Source organism: Aegilops tauschii, chromosome 5, assembly GCF_002575655.3.
Source record: "Aegilops tauschii subsp. strangulata cultivar AL8/78 chromosome 5, Aet v6.0, whole genome shotgun sequence".
NCBI lineage: Eukaryota > Viridiplantae > Streptophyta > Magnoliopsida > Poales > Poaceae > Aegilops > Aegilops tauschii.
Window position 1 is genome coordinate 5,419,832 of NC_053039.3, and position 27,870 is coordinate 5,447,701.

At 41.7% G+C, this 27,870-nt stretch overlaps 2 protein-coding genes across 2 annotated transcripts; one reads left to right on the forward strand and one right to left on the reverse strand.

Annotated features, from left to right (window-relative positions):
• Window positions 1-6,182: 6,182 nt before the first annotated feature.
• On the reverse strand, window positions 6,183-17,973 carry LOC109769220 (cycloartenol synthase-like). Its single transcript, XM_020327977.3, has 18 exons — window positions 17,773-17,973; window positions 17,018-17,206; window positions 16,748-16,837; window positions 16,469-16,660; window positions 16,182-16,266; window positions 14,238-14,404; window positions 12,546-12,734; window positions 12,259-12,372; window positions 10,087-10,209; window positions 9,855-9,977; window positions 8,183-8,281; window positions 7,962-8,018; window positions 7,708-7,754; window positions 7,466-7,612; window positions 7,165-7,345; window positions 6,993-7,073; window positions 6,695-6,778; window positions 6,183-6,459 (listed from the first exon to the last, which is right to left on the reverse strand). The coding sequence occupies exons 1-18, from the start codon at window positions 17,971-17,973 to the stop codon at window positions 6,346-6,348; spliced, it is 2,283 nt and encodes a 760-aa protein (XP_020183566.1). The 3' UTR covers window positions 6,183-6,345.
• A 2,084-nt stretch (window positions 17,974-20,057) lies between these two features.
• Window positions 20,058-22,267, forward strand: LOC109769221 (cytochrome P450 CYP94D108-like). Its single transcript, XM_040388553.2, has one exon. The coding sequence runs from the start codon at window positions 20,073-20,075 to the stop codon at window positions 21,597-21,599; it is 1,527 nt and encodes a 508-aa protein (XP_040244487.2). The 5' UTR covers window positions 20,058-20,072; the 3' UTR covers window positions 21,600-22,267.
• The last annotated feature ends 5,603 nt before the right edge of the window (window positions 22,268-27,870 follow it).

Consider the following 27,870-nt stretch of genomic DNA (forward strand, 5'->3'; position numbering starts at 1 on the left):
TTTTATCTCTAAGATAGTTAATACAATTTATGATCCCATGTGGACATGTTTGGGCAACTATTTTTTTAACCCTTACTTGCCACAATGTTCCACTCACTTGTCATATTATTAAACAGTTATTTGCCAAAGAAAAAAATACCTTAATTGCCATATTTTTTGATGGAGTTTCGTGCAGAGTTTGTTGGTGCTTATAAATCCAGTTGCCACAATGTTTTTATGTGTTTTCCATTTTAATTCTACCTAGTTGACATGTTGTTTTGCAAAGTTTATTAATTAGTGCTTATAAAATCCAGTTGCCACAAATGTTTTTATGTGCTTGTCATTTTAATTCTACCTAGTTGTCATACTGTCTCATAAAGATTGTCACTTATTGTAGAAACTAGTTGCCATAGCGTCTTGTTGTACCGTTGTCGTGTTGTCTCATATAAACTTGTCGATTATTCTAAAACTTAGTTGTTGCGGTGTTTTGCTGTGCTTATCAGTTTAATTCTACCCAGTTGTCTCATATAAGCTTGTCAGTTGTTGTAAAAACTAGTTGTCACATTATTTTGAGCCCTTGCCATTTAAATTCTATCTAGTGGCTAATTATTTCATAAAGCCTGATTGTGGACTCTCTCAGTGTACCTGATTATGCATTGTAGCCCGATTAAAGTGCTTAGTTTGTCCCGTCCAAGTGCTTGTTACCAGGTTCAAACCTTTGTAATTCCTAAATTACAAAAGTTTTTAACATGTCGTGTGCCACCTTAGTCTGCACACTAGCGCATCATCTACTGTAGCCATGCACATCACTCTTTTCTAGCAGGCCAACGCAGTGTAGCATGCGTGCGTAGAGTCACTGTAGCCATTTGTTGTACAGTGTTATACGTACTTCTCTCTAGTCCGAATTTTATGTTCTTTTTGGCGCTTGGTAGTATGTTGTGCATGTGGACCGCATAAGAGATAAAAATTCACATCACGTGATGGAACGCAAGCGGGTTTGTGCGAGCCGCCGCACTGGAACATGCGTGTGCACATACTACAGTTTAGATTTTTCCCATTAAATACTGCACGTCGATATCTATGAACGTTCGATTTTAAGCAAGGCAACTTGAAAAAAAAAATCATGGCAAGTTTAGTTGACTCGAGGTGGCAACTTTAGTTGGTCAATATGGCAATTTGGTCTCAGTTGTTTTTTTTTAAGATTGCCATGTTTGCCAACTAAATTTGCCACCTCGAGTTAACTAAAGTTTCCATTTTCACAAAAAAAAAACTAAAGTTTCCATGAAAAAAGTTCGGATTGCCATGCTTAAAATCCGAATGTTCAGGATTTATCTTTTCCGTAAATATTTCAATTCCAGAATATTAAGCTACTGAGCCCCCAGCGCATGACACGTGGTGGCTGCTGAGCGCAATATTTAGCGCGCTTCCAAGCCAAAACAATTAAAGTTGACTTTTTTAGAAAGGGGGAAACGTTTAAAAAATGAAATAAATGTTCAAAAAATAGGGAAAAGCTCATGAAATTCGAAAAGTTCAACAAAATTGAAAACAATTCTTGACATTTTAAAAGGTTCATGAAAGTTCACAAATTTAAAAGTAAAAAGTACGCAAAACTTTTGAAAAGTTCAGATAAATTGATTAAAAAAACCAAAGATGGAAAATAAATGATTTAAAAAAAAGAAAAATGTAAATGGAAAAGAAAAAAGAAAAAAGAAAAAAATGAGAAGAAAAAGAAAAATAAATCCAAAACGAGAACCCCATGAATAAAAACGTCATCGGCCGGGCCATTTAGATACATGTACGCCACTTTGTGGAAACACCTTTAAGTGACACAGCAGGCGCCAAATAGGATTCCATTACACCTGAATTAGTGACTGGAATTGGGTGGTCAACGCGGTCGGCTATGTGCCACCCACAGCGAGCCCGGGATAACTCCGTGAAAACCACATTTGAAAGTGTCAAAAAAATCTGAAAAATGTATTGGATGTGAAGAGGGTGATGTTTTATTGCCGCACAAAACATCAAGTTGAAACACATTAAGAATGTTAGCTATGAAGGAAAGAAATTCATCCCTGAATAGTGACGTTACTGTTCAGCATTATTCAATGCTTATTTTAAAATTTTGCATGGCAATAGAACATCACCCTCTTAACAACCCGTATTTTTTTTGAGATTTCTTCCCAACTTGAAAACATCTTTTTCGTGCGGTTTTCGTCGATTTTCACCAAACATTGTTGTATGATAAACCCCAGCTAGCCCTACCATGGCTCACCCGCAGGGTAGCACCTATTGCCTCGGCCAGGTAGCCACGGGTCGCCTGCCCACGTCATGACACTTTTATTAGTTTATTATTTTTCTTCCGCTTTATATTTGCAGTTTCCATTTATTTTACTTTGGTTATATTCAGGAATATCCTAAATGTAATATTTTTAGCAATGTCAATCTTACATTTGAAAAATGATAAACATGCATAGAAAATTATTTTTGTATTCGTCTGAACAATGTGAAATGTGAATTGGAAAAAGTAGAAAGCGTTAACCATGTGTGCCGAAAAAGATAACCATATGTATGAAAAATGTTAATACATTATACTAAAAAGTTCGTGTAATTCAAATAATTTGTTCACAAGTTAAAAAAAAATTGTTCGGGACATTTTCAGAAAAATATTTCCACAATTTAAAAAGAGTTTGCATAGTTCAGAAAAAAATTATTCATTGAAAAAATGTTCCAATATGTATTTAACTGGTACTTGGGAAAAATATTCAAAGCATGTTTTTGGCAAAATGATACAACTATATTTGAAAATTTTGAAACATTTATGAATTTTTTATGTGTATCCTGAAAATGCGCTGGATTTATAAAAAATTAAAGACATCAAAGCATATATCGGAAAAATGTTAATCATATGGTTCAAAAAGTTCCTACTGTTTACGCAAAATATAAAATTCATATGAAAAATCTAGACGTGTGCTTAAAAATCGAAAGACGAAACCCAGCAAGAAAAACAATAAAAACAGACAAAAAATAAATGCAAATAAAACCGAAGAAAACAATGAAAAACAAGGAAGAACTAAAAGAAAAACAAAGAACCGAGAAAACAAATGATAAAATATAAAAATGAAAAGTAAAATGAAATATAGGAAAACTGAAGAAACTAGTGAAAAACAAATAAAAGGAAAGAAAAATAATGAAGCAAAAAAAGAATGAAAACAACCACAGGCATCGCTACGATTCGTTTTAAGATTTAGTACGGGCGACATATAGGGCGGCCCAATGTCTCGCGTATGAGACGAATCTAACGCTTGGGCTGTGCAAGAAGGGCCAGCCCTGGTGCAATGGAGGCCACAGCCTCGTAATGTTTATTTTGTACTCTTTGTTGCTTTTTTTACTTTTATATATTTTCTATATATATTTATATATAAATATATATATATATATATATATATTACAAAAAACATTTTATATAAAACATTTTGAAAACAATTAACGAAATGTTTGAATAATGTTAAATTTTTATAGATAAAATATTTCACATGCATAGAAAATATATATAGTGTGTATAAGTTGATCGTGTATTCAAAAAAATAAAATCAAAGCATTTGAAAACATATTAAACAAGTTTTGATAAATGATGCATTTTAAAAATGTAAAATGTGTACAGAAAATATGTTGAACACGTATACATAAAAAACTTTTAAGTTCTCAAAAAATGTTAAGGATGTATAAAAAATTGTTTCGGTTGTATACAAAAATTGTTGAATGTGTACTAAAAAATGTAAACATGTGTTGAACCAGAAAAAAAAGGAAAATAAAAACAAATGAAATGTAGAAAACTCAATAAAAACAAAGAGGATAAAAATTGAAGAAACAAATTCAAAAGAATGGAAATAGAGAAAACTGAGAAACAAACAAAGGAAAATAATGAAAGGCGCTGAGAACCAAAAAAGAAATAAAGCAAACCTAAAGAAAAAAGAAACAAAATAAAAATATACAAAAATCCAGAAAGAAATATATTGAAACAAAGAAAAAAGGAAAACCCAATTAGAGAAACAAAGAAAACCAATGAAAAGCAAGCAAAAAAAACACCTGAAGTACAAAGAAAAAGGAAAAATAAATGAACAAGAGAAAAATGAGAAAAGCAGGGCAAGAACTAATGAATGAGACAAAACAAAAATGGAACACCCAGCGAAGGGAAAAAACGAAAATAGAGCAGCCCAGTAGCTACCGTGTGCGGGTAAAACATATGGTAGCCTCGCTATAAGCGAGGTATAAACAAAATCAGGCCCAATATGAAATTTAATGTCAGGCCGACCGTTAACAACCCCTAAGACCATCTCTAGTAGACCCCTTAAAGGTTGACCCTTAAAAACACGTATAAGGTGTAATGTAAACCATTTTTACAGTACGAAATTGCCCCGGGCAGAGCAAACCCCATAAATAAAACTGTATCTCACTATAGCCCATTTTTTCTTTTTATCATTTTTCCTCCCGTCCCGGCAGAGCTTGTTTCCGGCCACGGCGTGCCTCGTGGACGACCTCGCCTCGGCAGTGGAGGTCGAGCCGGCCACAATTTGGACCGGCGTGCAACGGCTTCTTCCGACGTCTGACGACAGATTCCGGTGAGTTCCAGGTAGATTTCGGCCAGTTCCGCGGCGGCGCGTTTGCTCTGACATTTGACCGGTTTACGGGTTGAACTGTATACTGCCTTCGAAACTGTACATACGAGGTTCTCGTGGATGGATTTTCAGTGCCCTTTAAAAAGTTTAAGGGCCGAACAAGTTTTACAGGATCTGCTAGGCCATTTTTTCGACTGAACTGTAAACACCTCTTTTACAGGTTTGACCACTTTAAGGGGTCCGCTAAAGATGATCTAACACCATTGACGACCAGCAGGGCTATGTGTCCACCTGGAGCCTGCATGTGACGTGCCTGGAGGCTGTTTGGTTGTTCTCCAGGGAAAAAAACTACCAGCCTAGCCTGGAGAACCAGACAGCGCAATTAGCCTGGAGGCAACCCCATCCGGTCTCAGGCTAACACATGTCTAACACTAATGCACTAGATTACAAATGTGTAGTGGGTTGTTTTCGTTCAAAATAAATAAATTTTTAATGCTACCAGGCCAGGTTGCAATCCAAACAAGTCCACCCCAAACATGCCTGCCAGAAAAACAAAATCCCAAGCCTAGGCCAGTCAGCGGTCTCGTCCAGGCACGACGCCCATGCATGCAACCAAACTAGCTCTATATGGCCTAACTGCGTTCACGAGAAGCTGACAAGAAAAAGCAGACGAGCCCAGTGAATTCAGTCGTGACACTTCCCTCAAAAAAAAAGTTCAGCCGTGACACGCGGTGAGAGAGACGCCACCGCCCACCGGGTTCTTTGCGGCCGCCGCAGCAACCGTCGACCAGGAGCCCAGATGCCATACCATCTCTCTCATGGCTACTACAAGGTAAGGTCAGTGCGCCATTCCTGCAGCTCGTTAATTTCTATCCAGCAACGGAGATCGGAGGGCGAAACCCTAATATTTATTTTCTCCACTACATTTTTCTCAACGAACGAACATACATAGAGTACATACAAGGTCAGCAGGCCTAGCTAGGCAGCGGCGCGTGCATACGTGTTGCTGCGGATGATCTCATCGGCCAAAGCCCTATATGTTGTTATCACCGTGCGTTCTATAGATCACGATAATGGTTTTGATTTTGCTACAAATAATTCCATGTGGCCATGTGTGTGTGTGTGTTTGTGTGTGTGTACAATGCTACTAAACAGTTACTTAAAAGTGTGTAAAATACCAAAAGGTACTTAGAGTAGTTTCATAGACTGGCGTGCTTCAAATTGTATATGAATGAATTATGTGATATAGGTTGTTACAATCTTTGTGTTGTAAGCAGACCAACAATTATTGTTTTACTGATTACCGAAAAAGGCACCAACCTAAAAACGAAATCTCGGACAAAAGCTCCTTTGCGATTTCCATTCTGTGCAATTTAATGTGCCACTCAGTCAGTGAAGTGACCCATACCCAAGCCTATTGTTAGAATTTTTATGTTTGGTCGTGAACTGATTAGAATGCTCTGCGTGTAACGGACTCCACTCCTGGATGTTCTTAACTGTTGCAAGGTAAAACGAAACACTTAGAGGAACACAACAAATATTTTAATAACACCTAGAGGAACCCAGCGAATATTGTAATAACTGAATCATCTGAATTAAATATAACAAGTTTGTAGATATGTTGATAATGGTATCATGTATTTTTGGGAATAGGCACTCCATGCTCCATGGAGATGTGGAAAATTATGTGCACAAATTATCATCGAACAGTGTGTAATTCTCAACGGCTACATATACACGGCAGATTCTCCCTTTATGTTGTCAGGACAATTCTACGGTAGTACTCTCCAAGAGCCCAGATAGGGAAGATGTTCCTGTATTGGGCATAAGTGAGCATAAGGTTGCGGTTGGCAACTCCAATAATGTCCTGTCAAGTGAGGAAACATGCCAAAGTTATTCCAAAGCACACTAGCTACTAGGAATTAAATTAGATCTTGTTGTTATATTTGTAATCACTAATTAACGATAAGTTGCAATCAATTAATTAATTGAAGTTTATATAGTTCAATCACTATTTTTTCTATGGAGATATACTGCCGTACTATTGTTTTCCCTTACAAGCATAGCACATGATGTTCCTAAAATAAAAAGGAATGACTTACTTGCTGAGGGAACTCTCCATCCTCCGACTGGAAGTTGATCAGAACCGTGGCTGCCCTATGTAGAGATGCAGGATCTCTTTGGCCCTGTTGACTCGAAAAAAATATGCACTACTGTCAGCATACAAACCAATCAACACAGAATGATATATGTTGATCGTACCTATGAACTAATAATGGAGATGTTTATGCAGTTGTGTACAAGTTGCGGTTCAGAAGTAGCATAGCAAATGAATACTATAGGACATGCATGCACTAAATGGATTTAAGTACAAGGCAAGCTTCAAAGGAACAAAATCACCTGTCCGGCATCAATTAGGGCCAACATGGCCCAACTAGTGTTGACTGCGTGAGCCCGGTTGCCTTCAAGATTGATGTAAACCTGTGTTGTAAGTTTATTAAAGCATTCACCGGTCACGGTTAATTGGAGTAATTGAGACATGAGAGTAAAAAGAGGAAGGAGAAACTTTTACCATGTCTTGACCGGAGAGGTAACTTTCTCCCCACCCCCCTAATGGGAGAAGCTCCTTGGATAGCAGAAATTCACATGCTTTTCTGATTGCTTGGCTATTCTTGTACGTTCTGCCTGCAGCAATCAATCCTCTCACCCCAAACCATGTACCATAGGTAAAACAAATAGCCCAACAGCCGTACCTACAGTTGGAAATTAACTGGACAAGTTCAAATGATAAAGAGGCTGGGAGTTTAATCTTTGATTATTTAAGAATGAACAAAGAGAGAAACTTCAAGTGAAAATTTAATGAGAATTCAAACCATGATCCATCACTCCTTTGGATGCTCTCAATGTAGTCTGCAGCCTTTTGGATACAATTTTCTATCTCTTTCATGCGACAATGTTTGGGGTACATTTCTCTAAATAACACTAGACCCTGGATTACTGATGATGTACACTCAACGTACCTGTATGCAAACAAAGATTCAAAATGCATCAAATAAACAAAAAAAATTAGCAACGTAGACAACTAAGCAAGAAACCAATGGTCAGAGTCGCTTACGAATGCTCGATCATTATGTCCCCAAAGCTCTCGGAAGGATTGAGCAACTGAAGTATATGAAAAACAAATGATCATCATTGCATAGAGGAAACTTATAGTCTTATCGGTTGATGTAACCAAGAATTGTTATACATGAACTTAATATGATAAATTTGACAAAGTGTTTCTTCCCCCCACATAGTAGATGAAAAATGTTCCTTATGAATTTTGTTTAAAAAACAATAATATGTACCTAGAAGCTTATTCAAACTCACCTCAAGCCATTCATAAGATCTTGTTAGCTCATATGCACCAAAACTACCATCGTCGTTCTGCAAAAGGAGTGTCGAGTAAGAATTTTAAAATGTACATTATTGTTTCATAGAAACATTCGAGAAATGAGACTATTGATTAGAAAATGCGAGTAATGAGTTCAAACTAGCTATGAGAAAAAATGAATGAAGAAAAGAATGGGTTCGAACTAGGAGGTACTAACCATCAAAGACAATAGAATATTGACTGCATCATCAAGCCTGCTTGTTTCCATAGGCTCGCCAACCAATTTAGGAGGAAGCTTAATCAACAACAGTATAGCCTTAAGAGAAATGCAATATTAGCTTATTCATATCAATGCCTTAAGAGAAATGCAATATTAGCTTATTCATATCAATGCCTTAAGAGAAATGCAATATTAGCTTATTCATATCAATGAGCCATTCATTTAGCTCATGGAATCAGGGCTGCAAACCAACTGAGTTCGAGCGAGTTGGTCTAGGCTCAGCTCAGCTCTTACTAAAATTTGAGTGAGCTCAAACTGAGTGAAGTTCAAGGTTGAGCGGTAGAGAAATTGCTCGTACTTAGGTCGTAATGATATCGAGGTAAATATGACGATAAAAATACCATAATCTAAGTCAAATTTCCCATCTATATAGGCCACCAGAACATAATAAAACATAAGGTATTGGACTTTGGCCAAAATAACAAGATATTTAGCACATGACCATTCTTAGTTTAGAGGAGCCACTTGGTTTCAACATGGAGCACATGATGGGGGACTTCGGCAAGCCTGATGTTGTGGTTGAGTCATAGGTTGAGGTGAGCAGTGTTGTATATGAAGTGATACATGTTGATGCACAATCATTATCTGTGCATGATTTTTTGAACAAGGTTACTTGTGAGGTCCCACACCCTCGGCTGGGGACCCCAACACCTTCGCACATGGAGAAGGATGGGGGCGATGAAGTGGACATCTGAAAAAGAAGAACAGGGCATGCAACATCCTGGCGACTAAGCGTGCGGAGTATAGGTTGTTGGACGTTTTTGGTGAGTTGCCAGAGGTGAGAAAAGTGGAGGGCCCTTAGAAAAATATGAAAGCATACTTGGACATGTACAAAATACCACTTTTACCGCAAGTGACTGCGGCATTAATCACTTTGGTAGGCATCACTGGGAAGTCAAAGGTGGACCTTGCAGGATGATTCACACACACTAATGACGGCACATGATGCTTCCATGCTGATTCAGAGGCGTGGTTCGATATGGATGAGTTCTCTTAGGCCAGTGATGGTCAATTTGTTTGCACTTGAGCCACACCCGGTTGCTTTGGACCTTGGTGCTCTGGTGTCGGGCTTAGACAATGTTCCTTGAGTCTGCATTTGTCTTGTCCTTATTCCTAGGCTCTAGTGTTTTTTTCTTCTATTTTTCATTTTTCATTTTTGGGGTTTCACTCATTTTTCCCTGATTAGCCCTGAAAGTTTGGTTTTTGAGTCTGTTTTTTCTTATAAACGGGACCATCACTCTTCTTCTTAATGAACACAGGAACCCCTGCCCTCCTTAGGGATAACCATTTCAACGAAGTGGACCAAAAGTATAAGCGGGGTGCCATGCATATTTTGGCTGCTTTATACGTAGACGGGGTATAATTTAAGTGAGGGTGTTGCACATTTAATTTAACCTGGTTTCGGTGCATGCATGCGAGCCAAGATAAAGGGGATTTTTGCCTTATAATAATTTTGACTACCAAAGCTAAAATACATGGACTTCCTAGATTGTATTACGTATTTTGACTACATGAATCATATTACGCAAGGGTATTCTACACATTTTGATTACATGAACGGTATTACACAAAGGTTTTGGATAATACAAAAATCAAGTGGGAGGACTACCTTCAATGCTTCTGCAGTACAGTCTGATACCGGCCACCCATGGTCAGCAGTTGAATGTGTCCATCCACCTTTAGATATATGACGATGCCACTTGCTTTGATCTCCAGGAAAATTCACACGAATCTACATGAATATTTAAACATAATTACTACTAAATTTTATTCAGTAATTAAACCTTCTTATTGATTAGTGTCTAACAAATACATTATCATGTAGCATCTTTTATATTTACCTGTGAACGTTTTATATAGTCATGGGCAAGTTTTATTGTATGGGGGAACTCTTTTGTCAAGCCAGTAGCAAATATAGCCTGAACTGTCAAAACTGTGTCCCATAGTTGGCTGCCATTGTAAGACTACAAAGAAGGGTATAAGATTATGAGTAAATTAAAAAGTACACATTATCCCGATTTCAATGTAAAAAAAACTAGTTTAGCAAGTGGATTGCAATGCATTTGAATTTCCTGCCAAACATATGTACTTATTCATCCCCACTCATACTAGCTATCATCCATGACCTTCCGAAACAACTACAAGAGAGTCTTGAGTTATCTACTCCCTATCATATCTTATATCTTCTATGTGTAAACATCTAGCCCCCACAAACCTATTTCTCTAAACATGCAAGCATGCCACCTCATCATTCAACATGCAACCTATCACAACATGCCACCATGCATAAGTAAAGGGCTCATCAACATACAAAAATGCGTGGTAAATTTTAATATAGTATGGTATTTATATTAATAATCATCTTGCAACTATAAAATAATCAAACACATTAAATCATTTGTATTTTCAGTTTTAGTTCTCATGTTACTAATCATATTCATGTTCCATATGACCAAATGTCCTTGAAATATATTGCACTATATTCTCACACAGCCTCGTCGATTGAGGAGGCCAAGATGGGCGACCACACAGGGCCCCCAAATCACCATGGTTAGTATACAACATATACACGTGTATAGCTGGCTTAACGCTAATTTTTTTTGCTTAATGCCTTAATCTAGCGGGAGAATCAACCAACCAAAGAAAAAGGACCAGCCCACCACCAAATAAGCCCATGACGCTGCAGGGACATCCGCCAATACCACATGATGCTTCCGCTAATCGTCCAGGTAGGTATCGTTTTTCACTGTTCCATAGGTTCACCACCAGAGCTTCACTGGCGGCTAATCGCCCAGCCGCCAGGACACCGCCTGCTTGCACCCGATCGATGATCGCCTATGATTCCATGACCTCTGCATCCAGTCATATACTAGTAGGTATTGGTAATTGACCACTAGTACTTATTAATTTCAACCCCCCAAAGGCTAAATTAGGGCGAGGCTGTGGACATGTTATTTATCCACGGGGCTAGGTGTTGGTAATTTATTTATTTGTCGACGGGGTTGGATTTGTTGTACTTGATTTATTTATTTTCACACTAATTAGGCTATTTAATGTTTGAATATGAATTAATTTTAAAGAATACTAGATGGTTGCTGCTTTTAGGTAGAACATGAGGTTAGTTTATTGTTTTAGTACCCCTTTACTGTTTTTAGCATCAATATTTGAAATATATCTAAACTTAGTGCAAAATAGAACAGATGCGAAATTATACAATAGAGTGACATTATGCATTTATTATATTAGTTTTTCCATTATATGTTTCTTTTAGAATTTTGGCCATGTTTTGATTTTCGCCCCCGAGCCTCAGATTTCTAGAGACGGCCCTGTTCCCACACTAATGTGCGAGGTATCAAATAGTATACCTAAGTAGTTAATTCTCACTACCTCTATTTATCTCAACATGCACACATACCATCTCATCAAAGGCTCACCACAACTAGCATGGGAAAAAGTTCCCATTATTATACTCAATAAATATTTTCAACTACACAATAATTAATAAATATATAATATATATTACCCTCAAATGATATAATATTAATTTATATTTTAGTTCATATATTATGAATCTAAATATTCATATTCATGTTTCATACAACCAAATTTCGTTGAAATTTCTAGCACCTTAATCTTTGCTTCAAAATATATTCTATATGAAAAAGCAAAGTGAGTAAGTGACCAATAGATAGTTTTTTTTCTAACAAGTAGCAGAAACTATTTGTATTTTACAAAGGAAAAATACGCACTAAAATTCAAGAAGAGAGGACTTGAACATGGTTGTAATCTCCCTCACCCAGCTGAGTGGGGCTAATTCATAGTATAATAAAGGTTGTTGAGAATTGACGTGTTGTGGTATGTATGTATATATTTGAAGTAAAGGAGACATCATAGATATTATTTGATTCAAATTATGTACAACGTGTCTTAATTTTTTTGCCACCACCTTAGTTAATCTATAAATAAATGCCCCTATGAGTTTTTTAATGAAATGCAGAAGAACTTGTAAACACCTTCAGCTTCATGCCATCTTCGGCGACCCATAAGAAATCATATATTCTTTCAACATGGAGTTTGAATGCCTCTGAGTTTGGATCTTCCACCCAGCAACAAATCATATTCAACATCTGCTTACAAATTGCTAGTAGTCAATTGAGAAACAAAGTATAAAAGAAATAAATTAACTGATAAATAGAGAATGAATTTAATAAAGTCAAATCAACTATAGGAACCATTTGGAGTTTGGACCTATATAAGGAAAACAATGATGGATTTATTATCAAAGTAACCCTTCCTTTACCTTATTTAGAGGACCAATGCATAAGTATTGAGTAGTTTCATCCTCGTACTTTATATGTTTCATGACATTGTCTAGAGCTCTCTTCCGCAAATTGCTGCCAGGCCAGTGGAGAAATATTGGTTCACCAATTTTCTTGAGAGTAGCCCATACAATATCTTGCAGTGGTGAATGGGAATAATAGAGATCTTCCTTCAATGCAACCAAAATCAATATTTCAGTTCACAAGATTTCTGAAAGCTATGGTCATGGTTATAGAAATCCTTTGGTTTCATACTTCTATCCCTTAATCTGAGGTTTAATAATGGTCATAATGTTCCATTAACCACACCAAAACTAAATTGCATCCTTTCGATGTGATGGACACCATCGGTGGAGAATATTTCTTATGGAGGGGAGCTATATGTTGGATCTCTTGCTGAAGACTCACTGATGTTGTAGTAATGGTTGTATAAGAAAATGTTTGGTTTAGATTAGTTCCTTATTTTATGCTTCCTAATCGCAAAAAATGGAGAAACCCATGAAAATATAATACATTATTTTGTTGAAACAATCTTTCCACATCATTTAAAGGAACAGATGAAAAGGTATAACTTAAGAAATTTTACTTTGATTTCTGTTTCGTCGAAAAATCACAGGAATTTTACAAACTACTTAGATCTCATTGTACAATTTCTATTCACGAAGAGTTAGGCTAGGGTTTCTTGACTATGATTTCTCTATGGTTATTAGGAGTCTGGTGTTTATCTTGATTCAAGAATAAGACACTAAAGTCTTAAAATCCTAATGTTTTACAATCCTCTAATTTTTCCAGGAATACATGTCCTATTCTAACCTTTTGGCTGCTACTACATTTTTAGAATCTGGTGGATCAAAGAGTTTAACAATTTACTACCATAAACCTATAAGCTTAAGATTCGAGTGTGTGTTGCAAGAGGGAAAGCGTACGTTGATGTGTTTATTCTAAGGATGATCGGAGGTTGGCATTTCCAACACATCTACAATAAGTGCATGATGTCTTGCATGTGCCCTTTCTGGCCTCTTGGGCCATCTCATGCCTGCCGATTAGACAATGACCATATCCAGGCTAATTGGTGAGATCGAGATCACTCAGGCATGATGTGGTCATCTTTGAAGGTGATGCGATGTTGACGATTGGCGATTGCTATCAACGTCCTATCTTCTCGAAATAGGAGTGACCCAATTATGCCCTTCTTTGCAGAGATGGTTTCTCACTTCCTGTGCCCAAGGTTTTAGTAGGCAATGAGTGTCATTAGTTTATGTTTGGATGGCATCAAGGACAGTGGTTGTTAGTTAATTTGGAATTAGTTGTAATGTTTGTCCAGTGATTGTGGGTCTTTTTATGTCGTAGATGTTTAGTCTTAATGGTCTTTTAATCAATGTGTCAAGGCACAATCTTTGCATTTACTAAAAACAAACCTCCCAGAATGTACGTGATGGTATATATGGTAGTTTTCTCTAGTTCACCAATTCAGCCTCGTGCACGTACATTAGCATTTCCCATGATGTCCTTTTGTCAAACGCTAATTTAAGATTTTTTCATGCAGTGTATTCTAGACTATATCCAACAATGATTCCACAACCAACTGAAATACATAGAGTTTGTACAAATTACCTCAAATAATAAGTGGAGTAAAGAGTTGATAGAGTAGTTGAAGTGAGTATTAGTGATACCTTGGCACACCCATTGCGAGCCTCGTCCCAGTCAATCTCATTGTACGGTACGGTGTAGAGCTCGTTCCTCAAGTCTAGTACAATTGATGTTGCAGTTCCAACGAACCTCGTCCCGTATAGGTATGACATGGGCAAATATACCAAACGAGAATGACACCACATGCGCCCTGATTAAATAAGAAGGATGAGTCTAGTATATGTATTTGGTACTCCATGCATTATTTTCTATTCCCATATTTGTACATAGTTAACATCGGCAATTCCTGACTATATCCTATAAAATTCTATGAAATACATGTAAGATGGTTGCAGTACTTCCACCAAAAAAAGATTTAAGTGGCAAGTTTTCTAAAAATTCCAATAGAAGATAGTTCGTGCATATGCATGGATATTTGGCTGGTTATAAGATAATTCATAACAATAGACAAGGGTGTGGAGTGTAGAGAATTTTGTGACAAAATTCAGTTGTTTATCTGTTGCCCTTAGCTCACTAATGAGATATACTCTTATCCTAAATATTTCAATTATTAGCAAGAATTATCTGATATTTTTCTGAAAGCTTTACATCCGAGTTTTTGGAGTTTGCAATGATGTATGGGCCACTTATCATCTTGAATACCCTTAATTTGTAGGCAATGTAAATATGGTGGATTGAGTGTGGTTCTGTGCGGCGAAATGAATGGAGATTCTATTTCCACGATCCATTGATTTGGCACAACTTTAAATATTATTCACTAGTTCACTATGAAAGTAAGAATGGTTGCATGCATCATTATGATGCAGAGGCGGGTCTATCTTCTTTTTCAAGAAAAATTTCAAATTAAATACTTATTTTGAAAGTAAAATAATGACATTATTCTGGTAGAACCAATCTAGGGAGCTAATTTTGAGGGGAAAAAAGCATGTTAAGACATTATGTAAAAAGTTTGAGATGGACTAGTAAGAAAGTGTGATGCTAGATGACAAATTTTAAATAATGAATTCAGTTACATATTACATATACTATGCTCCCTAATTTTTAAATGCCTCACAATCAAATGAGGTCTTCAATTTGAAATTGGGTCATCCGGTTTTGATTGGGTCAACAATTTCTCAAGGAGCTCTCTCATTCAATTGTTTTAGTTCACCACACTTCTTAATTTTGGAGCTCTCCCACTCGATTGAGGTATACAATTTTGGAATTGGTTCACATTTTGACCGTGTCAACCATTTTTTAAATTAATTGGCAGCAACCGGCCTATTAAAACATATCAATCCCGTGCACCCTCACACCACCTAGAAACAAGAAGCGTCAATATGTGATGCTGTAGCACCAATATAGTACATGCACTCATGGACGCAAAAAATCCAACCACATAAATATGGGTTGATTAGCATACAACATAGAATCTCACCGCGAAAGGCCCATCGAAACACCATATTTTAAATAAAGGAAACACACCCCATCATCTCCCCTACTTGTGAACCTCAGTAGCAGAATATAAGGTGTACTCCCTCCGTTCCTAATATAAGTCTTTTTATAGATTTTACTATGGACTACATACCGAGCAAAATGAGTGAATCTATACTCTAAAATATGTCTATATACATTCATATGTAGTTTGTAGTAGAATCTCTAAAAATACTTATATTTAAGAACAGGTGGAGTATTAGTTTTTTGAAAAGTAAACTTTCTTGTACTTTGGCCACCAAAATACTAAATAAATAAAATATGAAAAATCATTTCATGATGAATCTAATGACACCGATATGGCATTATGGATTTGATATATTTCTCTGTAATTTTGATCGAACTTAAAAGGTTTGACTTTTCAATAAACTAATTCACGTAGATTTTGAAACAGAGAGAGTATTTTTTTAATGAAAAGCCAACAACACCAACGGCGCAGCAAAGCACAACCAACCCTTCGAGTAAATGAAGAAACTGAAGTTGGAGGCCCAGACCTGGATGAATCGGCAGGAAATAGGGTACCATCCATAGTTCTGGTGGCAATGGATTGTTCCCCGACCAATCATATACTCCAAGGACCTTTAGCAAGAAGTCAGGGAAATATCAGACAAGAAATCCCTCTAGGTTGAAAATCCAACAACATATGTACTCCATTCCCTTTTGGGATGAAGGATATGAGACTGCCCAAATATATGTATTCCATTCCCTTTCGAGATCAACTGCAAAAATAAGTGTGTATGTACATATGTACTTTGGACATCCTATTATGTTCTCTACGTACCGAAAGAAAGAATTTTCCCCAAGATGGTGTTAAAGTTGCTCCTCCATGGTCCAATATCCAACTCCGAGCTTGCAGCATGGATCCATGTGAATCCAGCCCCTCCCCTAGCAATCTCAAAGCGACATAGTTCATGACAGAACAGAACATTGTGCTTGTCCCCTCGATGTGCAGTCCCCAGCCCCCATCTTCATTCTGCACTCTTAATAATGAATATCAGGAAATACATGGCATCTTTAATTATAGATTTAATCAAAGTTGTCATTAGGCATTCATACGTGCCTGGTGATTGTAGAGATATCGCCGAATCTCTTTTTGATGTTCCGATGTCAACACAGTAGTCAGTGATCTAGTCACATGCAATGCTACAATCTGAAAAAAAATGGTCGATGGGAGTCAAAACAGGAAAATAACATCTACTCCCTCTGTAAAGAAATATAAGAGCGTTTCGAAATGCTCTTATATTTCGTTACGGAAGGAGCATTTATGTATGAAGATGATAATAGATAAGAAAAGGATTGTTCTTGTTAAGTGAGAAAGAGAAAGTAATACCAAGCTGGGCAAGAGAAATAAAGTGCCAGCGAACTCCCCAGGCCAGTGGCCATCATCTGCCTGGAGCGTGGAATAGCGGCTGATGGCCCTCTTTAAAGATATCAAGACGGCCTCTTGTGTGGCATAGCCATGCTGCTCAAGCTTGATGGGATCAGGAAGGTTCGTCTTGAGGCCGTTTGACTTGGACAACTGCATGACAGAAAATGGCTAATCAATTAAAGTTGCGGTCAAGTTTTCAGCTAAACAGAATGAACAATGGTACTCCTAGCTATTATATATTCGTAGGAAGCACATATACACATTTATTTGGACTGTACATATACTACTACTACCCGCAAAAAGAAAGCATATACTACTACTATTTCATTGCGACCATCTATCTCTCTCTCTCTCTCTCTTTCTCTCTCTCTCTGGATATAATCTCAATGGGACCAACTATGAAACTGTAGGGAACTGCGGAAGCCAAGGTGTGCGCATGGCGTCCTCTCTTGGTGTTGTTGGATATGGCGACGCGTACGTCTAATTAACATGGCCATCTTTTTAGGAAAGGAGATTGCAACCCCTTGGATTGCACACAACCATATGTAGATGATCTTAGTCCCAACTAAAAAGTAAAGACTAATGCATGGTGAAGTTTCAACAATTTCTTTTGAAGTGGAACACGGTCCCAAGCATATATAGGTGAAGTTTAGCACGGTCCTGATTTTCGTCATGTGAAAGGAAGAGAAAGAAAGAAACAGTGCAACTAAGGAGACCTGCATGCGCATGAGAAGGTCGGAGCTGTTCTTCATCTGGTGCCGGCGGCTGGTGAAGTCACGGCGGGCGACATCAACGGCGGCGACCTCGTCGGGGTCATCCGCGGCAGGATCGAACTCCCATACCTGCCGGCCGACGTGGCCGTTGGTGGTGCGCAGCAGTGGGTTGCCGCTGCCCTCCGCGATCTTTAGCCTCCACATGTCTCTCTCTCTCTCTCTCTCTCTCTCTCTCTCTCTCTGATCAATTGGTTTGGTAGCTCGCATCCCTTACAGAGTATATATATAGATAGGAGACTTGCCTTAATTAGCAGGAAGCCTGCTAGTTTGACTACTATCAAGGTAGTATCCAGCTTGTCCAGAGAAGGGAGGAGCCGGTGGTGGTGGTTGATAGTATTATATATGGTCTATGCCACATCTAGATGAGGGCGTCCTATCTGGTGAATCCTGTCATATCTTTGCTACCCTGTATCCCAGGCATCGTATCTGGTGAATCCGATCATATCTTTGCATCCCTGTATCCCATCAGCGCTGACCATCCATCGTAAATCCTACGACTAATGAAACTTGGCCCTTATATTTACGCAAAGACGCCGACCTCCGTCCCTGCTAATCGTGTGATTTTTTCGAAAGCACCCCCGCGGTGGGCACCTCTACCAATTCCCTTCTCTCTTCCCTGATGTCAGTCACGATTTACAACCTACATCCAGCGGAGGCGAGGACAGAGAGGACTTGCTCGATCGGGCGATTGCCAGGGGGTAACGCATGTGCTCGGACGGTCTCATACCGTTCTCAAACGGCATGGCCCGCCCGGTCACTGATCAGTCACGTTTTTCTGACACAGCCGAGCACCTTAAACGACCCTCACACGTCTAGACTGTCCGGCACCCCTCATATCCAGCCCAAATATGAGACGGATACGGGGCGTCCGGGCGCGCCTGGACACACCCGCCATGTCGGCACGGCCCGCCCCTACCCCACTCCGTCCCCACAAATATCCCCAATCCGAAAACCCTAGCTCACTCCACTCTCGATTCGTCTCCTCTTCTTCCCTCCGTTTTCTTCGATTCGATCCACTGCGACCACTCCTGTGACTCTGGCCACACCATGTCGAGCACCATGGCGAGGATCTACCCCTTCGCATTGCCCTCAAGAGGTCCAAGGTGGACACGGGTGGCAGTTTCGGATCGGCCTCGTCTCTTCCCCGCCGCCGCAGCGAGGAAGCCAACGATGGCTTCTCCCGGCTGGTGCTTGGCTCCGCGCGGGCTACGCAGTCCGCGCCTCCACCACGCCGTCCCCTTGCCCTGCCGCCTGTTGCTCCCCCACGCGGGCAGCAATGGGTGCTTGTGCCGGCCGCCGCGGCGCCGGCCAGGACACGCACGCCGGAGTCAGAGGCGCGAGCCGCCCGCCGCGAGAGGCAGCGGGCAAGGGAGAGGGACGCGGCAATTTTCTGACAAAAAAACGAAAAAGGACGAAGTTGCCATCCCCTATGAACTAAAGTTGCCATCCCCTATGAACTAAAGTTGCCATGTAAAAACGTTCGGGACGAAATGCTCAAAATCTGAATGTTTGAGAGTTATTGAATTCCTTTTTTGATCCCGGAAAAAGTGGATACTTCGGGATACGTGTATCCCCGTTCTGGCCACGTTTTTTGCACCGATTCGGCACCTCCCAGCCGTACCACCTCTACCAATTCCCTTGTCGATCCCTTCCCTGATCTCAATCTCGATTTACAACCGACATCCAGCGGAGGCGAGGACAGAGTGGACTTGCTCGATCGGGCGATTGCCAGGAGGTAACGGATCTGCTCGTACGGTCGCTGCGACGGCGACGATCACCTGTATCTCCCAACTCCCGATTAACATGGCGGACAAATCCTGTTCGCACGATACGCCCCAACCAATCAGCATGCATCCGATTCAAGTCAACAGCAGTAGTTGGCCACGCCGGAAGCTGGAGGCTAGAATTGATCGATGGATCGCAGCTATAATTAGCTTTTATTTTTTGAGGGGGAGGTACCTTAATTAGCTGCTACTGTGTTGAGCTTCTTTCTTTGTTTGTCGCTCGCTTTCCATCACGAATTAGTGAACTGATTGATGCTTTAGGGCCTAAACGAGCGACGACCCGAGAAGGAAGGGACAACCGTAGGATGAAGTGGGAGCACAAATGGGAGCATGAGGAGGGAGTAGGCAAGCCGGATCCGGAAGGAAGAGAAGGTCGGTACACCTCTCGGTTCGGGGCCTTACATATACTCCTCCATCCGTCCAACTCACATAGCCATAGTTCAACACCAGAAGAACAAGATGCTCCTGCTCCTGCTCCTGCTGCTTCCTGCCATACTCTACATTTCCCACCGCATCGTGCGGCGTACTCTGGCCAAGAAGAAGCCGAGCAGCCATGGCCTCACTAGCCACCCGCTGCTCGGCCATCTCTACGCGTTCCTCAAGAACCGCCACCGCTTCCTCGACTGGTCGACCGACCTCATCATCGGCAGCCCGGAGAGGAGGATGGGCTTCTGGATTCCCGGGATGATCACCTGCATCATCACGGGCAACCCGGCCGATGTCGAGCACGTCCTGCGCACCAATTTCGCCAACTACCCCAAAGGCGACAGCACCATCCCCGTCATGGGCGACTTCCTCGGCCACGGCATCTTCAACTCCGACGGGGAGCAATGGCTCTGGCAGCGCAAGAGCGCCAGCCGTGAGTTCACCACGCACTCGCTCCGCGGTTTCGTCATCGATTCCGTGCAGTCCGAGGTCAGAAACAGGCTGCTGCCGTTGCTGCGACGCGCGGGGGCCAGCGGCGGCCACAAGGTTCTCGACATGCAGGACGTGCTCGAGCGATTCGCGTTCGATACCGTCTGCATGATCTCCTTTGGCCACGACCCGTGCTCCCTCGCCGACGACGGTGTCTTGACAGACGGCAAGTCAGACTTCATGCGTGCCTTCATCGAGGCGCAAGAACTCACCGTTAAGCGGTGGCTGGAGGTCACCTGGAAGATCAAGAGGTGGCTCGATGTCGGCAAAGAGCGCCGCCTGAGGAAGGCCATCGCCAACGTACATGGGTTCGCCATGGACATCGTCCGCGCCCGCCGTCAAAGCTCGTCTGGGAATAACAACAGAGGCGACCTTCTGTCAAGGCTCGTGGCGAGCGGCGATCACGGCGACGAGGCGCTCCGGGACATCGTCCTCAGTTTCCTGCTCGCCGGCCGCGAGACGACATCCTCGGCGCTGACGTGGTTCTTCTGGCTCGTGTCGTCCCGACCGAACGTTGTCGCACGCATCGCCGACGAGGTCCGCTCGGTTCGGTTCACAACGGGCACCCACCCTGGCGATCCATTCACGTTCGATGATCTCCGGAGCATGCAGTACCTGCACGCCGCGCTCACCGAGTCGATGAGGCTCTACCCACCGGTGGCGATTGACTCCTCCGAGACATGTGCGGCAGATGACACGCTCCCTGATGGCACGCACGTCGGTGCCGGCTGGTCCATCACATACAATGCGTACGCCATGGGGCGGCTCGCCACGATATGGGGCACAGACTGCGCCGAGTTCAAGCCCGAGCGGTGGCTCGACGACGATGGGGCTTTCCGGCCGGTGAGCCCGTTCCTGTACACGGTGTTCCACGCCGGACCGAGGACGTGCCTTGGGAAGGAGATGGCATACGTGCAGATGAAGTCCATTGTCGCCAGTGTTCTCGAAGAATTTGTGGTCGACGTCATGGCCGATAAGGCCGGCGGCGGCGTGCCAGAGCACGCGCTTTCGATAACCCTGAGGATGAAGGGTGGCTTGCCTGTCCAAATAAGGAGAAGGCTGGAAGCCTAGGACGACCAGCAATCTGCTGGAATGCTGCTGAATGTTCACGGCACCCTATCACGTGGTAGTAATGCTTGCATGCGCTGAGGGCGCTGCGCTCGTTGTGTTGTGTAACTACCTTGTGAGTGACAGTGAGTCGATAAAATATAATATATCTATACCTATCAATAAATAAAGGATGTAATATTTATGGTCTCGTCTTCGTACGCTCGCTACTCTGCCGCACTCCATGCAGTTTCCTGTTTTGTTACATGATCGATGGAAAGTTTGTCCCTAGCTTATCAAGCTGACCGCTTGGTTGTTACGTGATCGATCGGCTGTACTCCCTCCATTTATTTATACAAGGCCGATATGAAATATACGTTTTACATCTATGCAAGTCACCAATGATAATCGAGAAAAGAATTAATGATATTTTCTCATACTAGCAATCTATTTAATACAATCGACACTTTCTCTCATGACGGATCCAATGGACACTTTCTCGCCCGACATCGATCCGATCATCCTCGCTCTCTGGTGCGGCATGTAGCCCCAATTGCTGCTCCACGAAGGTGTTTTGCCGGATGAGTATCGCGATCTCCATGAGCCTCTCTTTGTCCCGTCTGCGTGTCGCTGCACCGTTCACCTTCCTGTCCGTGTTTCCAGTGGGCTCGTTCGTTGGTGCTCAACCTCCAATGAAGCCAGCACCAACACACCCACGTGTCTAGCTAGAGAGGCTTGATGACATCCATCCAAATGGATGCGTGGTGTACGTCTCTTTTGCAAGCTGCAAGTCATTGACCGTGCAACAAATGGCCGACCTCACTGCAGGATTGGAAGCGAGCAGCCACCGATTCCTTTCGGTCGTGAGGATGCATGGCAACGACGGAGACAACACAAACCCATTGGCGTGGTTCCCATAGGCTTCCTGCAGAGGATCGAGGACATGGGGTGACAATGGCAATGAAGCCAAGCCTTCCTCAGCAACACGTTCACTTGTTCCCCATCAGATCCAGAATAATTTTCATAATCTACGGCTTTGTAAGCTCTCGCAGATGGTGCCCTTGCAAACAGAAGTGTGTAATGCATGTGTTTTAAGGCCATTTTGGAAGTGTTGGAACATGAAACACTTGCTAGCAGATAAAGCTTGGCAACTGATATTCAGTTGGCCTTATATTATTCTTTACTTTCTAAAGAAAGGTATTATTCTATACACACTCCTCAAAGAAAAATAATGTTTTGGCAAGGTACATGCGCAATCTACTTATTATGATTCCATATGTATATATATATATATAAAAATTTACTTTAAACTTTATAGGTCGGGCGTGCATGCAAGGTCAGAAGAAATTTCCTAGTCACTAACGGACATCTGGTAACCTACTAATTAAACCTTAGTTTATTATTCACCAATTTGTTTTGTTGATGTAAATAAATGTACGATGTCCTTGTAAGTTTAATCTCTCAACAATATTTCAACTGATGATGGTAATGGCTCCTTGCACTTGGTGAATGAACGGGAAAGGTAATTTTGATATTTATAAGCAGTGCTTTTGTGAATATAGGCTTTTTCCCTCTTTTCCTTGTATTGGTCTATGTCCCAAGGGATGCACATGTCTCCTGGAGAAAAAGAGACTTAGTAAACCAAAATTGAATTCATCGAGGTAAGCTACTCCATGATTTTATGATTGAAAGTGTAGCACTTTATACATGCACTTTTTAAATTTATTATCGATAAATGCTTTATATGGCTGACGCTCCGTGAAATGTCCCAATGACAGGGTGCACATGTCTCCTAGGAACAAAGAGAAGGAGAGAGGCAATATCTTAATGGTATAGTACGATTTGGTCTAGAGCGATTGAACTAGGGGAGCATGATTTTCCTTCTCCCGTCGCAACGGAAGGGCATTTTTGCTAGTCTAATAGTAAAGGACGATGCATTTATTCGAAATTTTCTTCCGTCCCACCTGGGACAGCAATGTGGCCCACTCAGCATTTTCTGGTACCTGCCCACTCGGCATTTTCTTGTGCGGAAGTAACCACGCGCCACTAATGTCTTCTCCATATAGGCTGTACGCCGGCGGCATAGTGCCATCACAACCATATCAATAACCCAGCTCATTTTCAGCGCACAACAGGCGCACATCTCGTGCTCTCTATTGTGGAGACCAGAAAGTGATCTGGCTATAGCTAGCTAGATAGCTCTCTTGCGCATGCACGGCCACCGGTGGCGGCAGAGATGAGCGGCCTGCCTCTCGATGTGACGCCAGTGCAGAGGACCCGGTCTTCATCGCTAGATACAATATAACATCTCATACAATCCCTAACATCTGTAGTCAAGTTCTACATGGTATTCTCCGGCTTTATTGATGACATGGTCAAGAAATAATCCCGCCAATTCCTCTTGAATTGCTTTTATGCGACCATGTGGTAGGAGTTCACCCCGCATCCGCTAGAGCTAAATTGAAGAAGAGGGTCAATACATGTGTATGAATGAAACTGATCAACACAAATGATGGTAATAAAATAAAATTGTGAATATTTTTGCTTACGCACTTCATATTCTTTTTCAGAGTAGCCCCGCTTATTAGAGGCCGTCACGTTGTAGATGTACTCGCAAACGCAGTGTCCACAGAAATCATTCCCGGCTTCCTGCCACAAGCACTTTTACGAGAAATAGAGGTCAATCAAACTGATAAGCAAGCATGCTAAATGGTATTGATGAAACTAGCTAGAATCAATGGGAGATGCGTGGAACTAGGTAGTAGTACTTACTTTCGGATGTTTAAATCGCAGCTCGGTCGGCAGTCCCGGAGAAATTGTGGTGAACTCTTTCCAAACCCTGCCAGACAAAGAAAATAATTACTTGATATCAGGAAATGAACAAAGTTGCCGATATGGTGCGATAATGATCGATTGAACTTACTTCTCGAGCATTCGAGTCATGTCCGCATACTGCTCGGGATCTTTTCGTCTGGAGTCTAAGACGGTTACTTCTCCCCGCTCAAGCTTAATATCTAGGAGAATAAAGTGGAACCTACGCACGCATGCATAACTCATCAGTTACATTACTATAAGCTCGAGTAATAAGGGAAACCGAATGTGCATAGGAAAGTAACTCTCACTTGAAGTTGTAAGGAAAGAGTATTTTGAGCAACGATTTTAGCAAGTTGTCCTCGGTTTCTGAGACATTGTGTTTAACCATAAATTCATGTATGACATTTGGGTTAATGAACCCAATGTCATAGATTTGTGCTTTTCTCCATTCGACGATCTTCAATCTGCATAATATAGTGAGGATAATTACAGAAAGTAGTACTTATAGACAGTAGCAAGCCATGAGTGATTTGTCGAGGGCCTTTAGATTGTAGAGCTGGAAAAACTAGTCAAAAACAACAGTTAACACATCTTGTCCAATGAAGTCGTGGTCATCTTTAATTCTCATTGTCAAAGCATCCTTCCCAGACTCGCTGCAGGTTTTCATGTACCATTGATGGAATCTTCGCATCATCGTTGTTAGAGAAGGACTTCCATCTTTGACGAGAGGCTTCCCATACTGGTATCTAAATTCGTCCACCTCCATTGTACCAAAATGTGCATCGTCGGGCAGGTAATCTCCAGGATTGGTACCGGGCACCATCACCGGCAGATTTGCGACGATATCGCTAGACACCTTGAGCGGGGGGCACGATTGGTTCTCCTGTTCTCCGAGCTGGGGATTTTTTTCCCACTTCTTCGTTGTGCTAACCTTTTGTCACTTGAAGTAGTTCCCGACCGGCGCGCTTCTGGCAATGTCTTTTTAAGACAACGGACATGGTTGTCATCCGGCAGAGGCGGTGGTGGTCGATTCAGGGCATTGATAGTGCGTTGAACTTTCACCCGATCTATCTTCTCCTCCGGAGGTGGATGTTTCATAGCTCTTTGCATTTCAAAGAAGTCCTTCACTTGGGTTTCACAGATCTTCGCGTTTTCCTCCACGGTCCTCTCGTATGGTAACTTCTCTAGAGGCTTGAGAGATGGACCGAATCTGTATTGCCTCCCGTCTCTGGCTGTACTGCTAGACGTCGGAGCAGCCGGAGAGGCGGCGTCTGTCTTCCTTTGTTGCTTACGAGGCGAAAAAGAGGCGGAGTGCTACGACGCGCCGGAGCAGCCGTAGTGTGGCTTGGAGGAAAATGGACGGACCGCTAAACCTAGACAAATCACGAAGAAAATGGAGCTTGGAGGTCGAGCTTGGAGAGGAGAACGCTTAAGTAGTGTGGCTCGGGCATTTCATCGAACACCTCATGTTCATAGGAGGTGAGCTAGAGCACCACAAAGCTCTCCCCTCGCTGGCCAGAAAAACAGAGCAGTGGAGTGCTCTACTCGCGGGCGAGGGGTATATATAGCCACCTCATTGGTCCCGGTTCGTGGCTGAAACCGGGACCAAAGGACCCCCTTTGGTCCCGGTTCCAGCCACGAACCGGGACCAATGGATGTGGGCCAGGAGCGAGGCCCATTGGTCCCTATTCTGGTCTGGAACCGGGACCAAAGGGGACAGATGAACCGGGACCAATGCCCCACGAGGCCCGGCCGCCCCCTGGGCTCACGAACCGGGACCTGTGCCCCCATGGGTCCCGGTTCGTGACTGAACCGGGACTAATGGGCTTGCCAGGCCTGGACCAAAGCCCTGTTTTCTACTAGTGGAGGACATACAGCGCACCGTCCGGCGGCTAGCAGCAACTTGATAGCAACATCGAACACACATTGGGACTCTTTACCTTTCCCATCATGTATGGATGGGTAGGACAGTATTTAGGTATGATTTGGTAACATTTGTTTGCATAATTACATTTAGTATGGACAAGTAAATATGGACTAACGTACTAGAGTATTTATACCTCGTAGCAATGCACGAACAATTATCTAGTATACTTGTGAAAGCACGAATTTGGTGAACCCAAATGATGTAAGTCATGCAACCATCTATATCCAACGTCTCACGTTGCTTCAATGATGTATATATCCATCACATCATCAATAATTTAGAAACATGTTAATTGCATTAATCAAAATTTGGAAACAAAATTAGCTGCATTAAATACAAATAATCTTGGAGTCAGCATTAATTGCAGTTAATCTTGGAAATATTATTGCTGGCAAACTGAGCATGTGTTTCATGCACACGATTACTAGTAAGTGTAACAACCGACACGAGGGTCGTGAGCCCTCGGAATCAGTAAGTCCCTGTCCACACCTATCATATTTGATTCCCGGCATTTCCTCTCATTAGCTAGCTTGGCTGCTATTTACTTGATTTTTCAATTTTTGTATTGCAGCTCCATAATGTGTTGCCAAAAGGTTATTTCTGCTTGGCAATTTATTGATCGGTCATCATGGCCAGAAAGACAAATTAGTGGTTGTTAATGTTTAGTACTCTTTCCTTCAGATCCTTTCTTTGAGAGAAAACAAGGGAGGTTGTGTGTGAACCCGTTTGGGGGGAGCAAATGATACCCTACATAAACATGAACTGAGCGATCAAAGGCACCATGTGTGCAAGATATGTAATTCTATACATTGCCAATAGCAAGCTAGCCACCCTGGATGACGGTGTGAGTATACTTACTTAAATGCATGCGAAGCTCGAAAAGGATATAAGCACAAGATGATATTCCTCTGTTATTATTTTTGAACGGCACTAGTGCAGAACCAGGCTACAGCACCGGTTCGTAAGGGCCTTTAGTGCCGGTTCTGTAACCGGCACTAAAGGGTGGGGAGTAAAGGCCCCCCTTTAGTACCGGTTATGCACGAACCGCCGCTAAAGGGCCACCACGTGGCACGAGCCGGCGCCGGGGACGGGGAGACCTTTAGTACCGGTTAGTAACATCAACCGGTACTAAAAGGCTAGGGGGTTTTGGGTTCAGGGTTTCTTTTTTCCTTTAATTTTGTGTTTTCCATTTAATTCTTTTTCGTTTGCTGGTATTTTATGATACTACTTATTGTACACATTATGGATATATATATAAATAGAATTTCTCGTAGAACCGATCATAGCGGGTAATGGAATTCTCCTCTAGGATCTATGACCTGGTCGAGCAAAAATCCCGCTATTTCCTCTGCAATTGCTCGTACGTGATCCATTGGTAGGAGCTTCTGCCGCACCTCATTGAATTGTTAAGAAGGAGAGCAATATGCATGTATTACTTGTGTGACTAGATATCGATAATGATGTAAAAATTGTGTATAGTGTTCTGGCAAACATACCCATATCTGTCTATCAGATGTGCTCCTTTCGGACGTCATCATGCGAATGTTCTCGCAA

Coding starts and splice junctions, on each gene's coding strand:
- LOC109769220 (XM_020327977.3), bottom strand. CDS start 17,973: ATGTGGAGGCTAAAGATCGCGGAGGGCAGCGGCAACCCACTGCTGCGC. Junction 14,405..16,181: donor TTTCCTGCCGATTCATCCAG/GTCTGGGCCTCC, acceptor TTATTTAATCAG/GGCGCATGTGGTGTCATTCT. Junction 10,210..12,258: donor AAGATGGCATGAAGCTGAAG/GTGTTTACAAGT, acceptor CCTTCTTTGTAG/TCTTACAATGGCAGCCAACT.
- LOC109769221 (XM_040388553.2), top strand. CDS start 20,073: ATGCTCCTGCTCCTGCTCCTGCTGCTTCCTGCCATACTCTACATTTCC.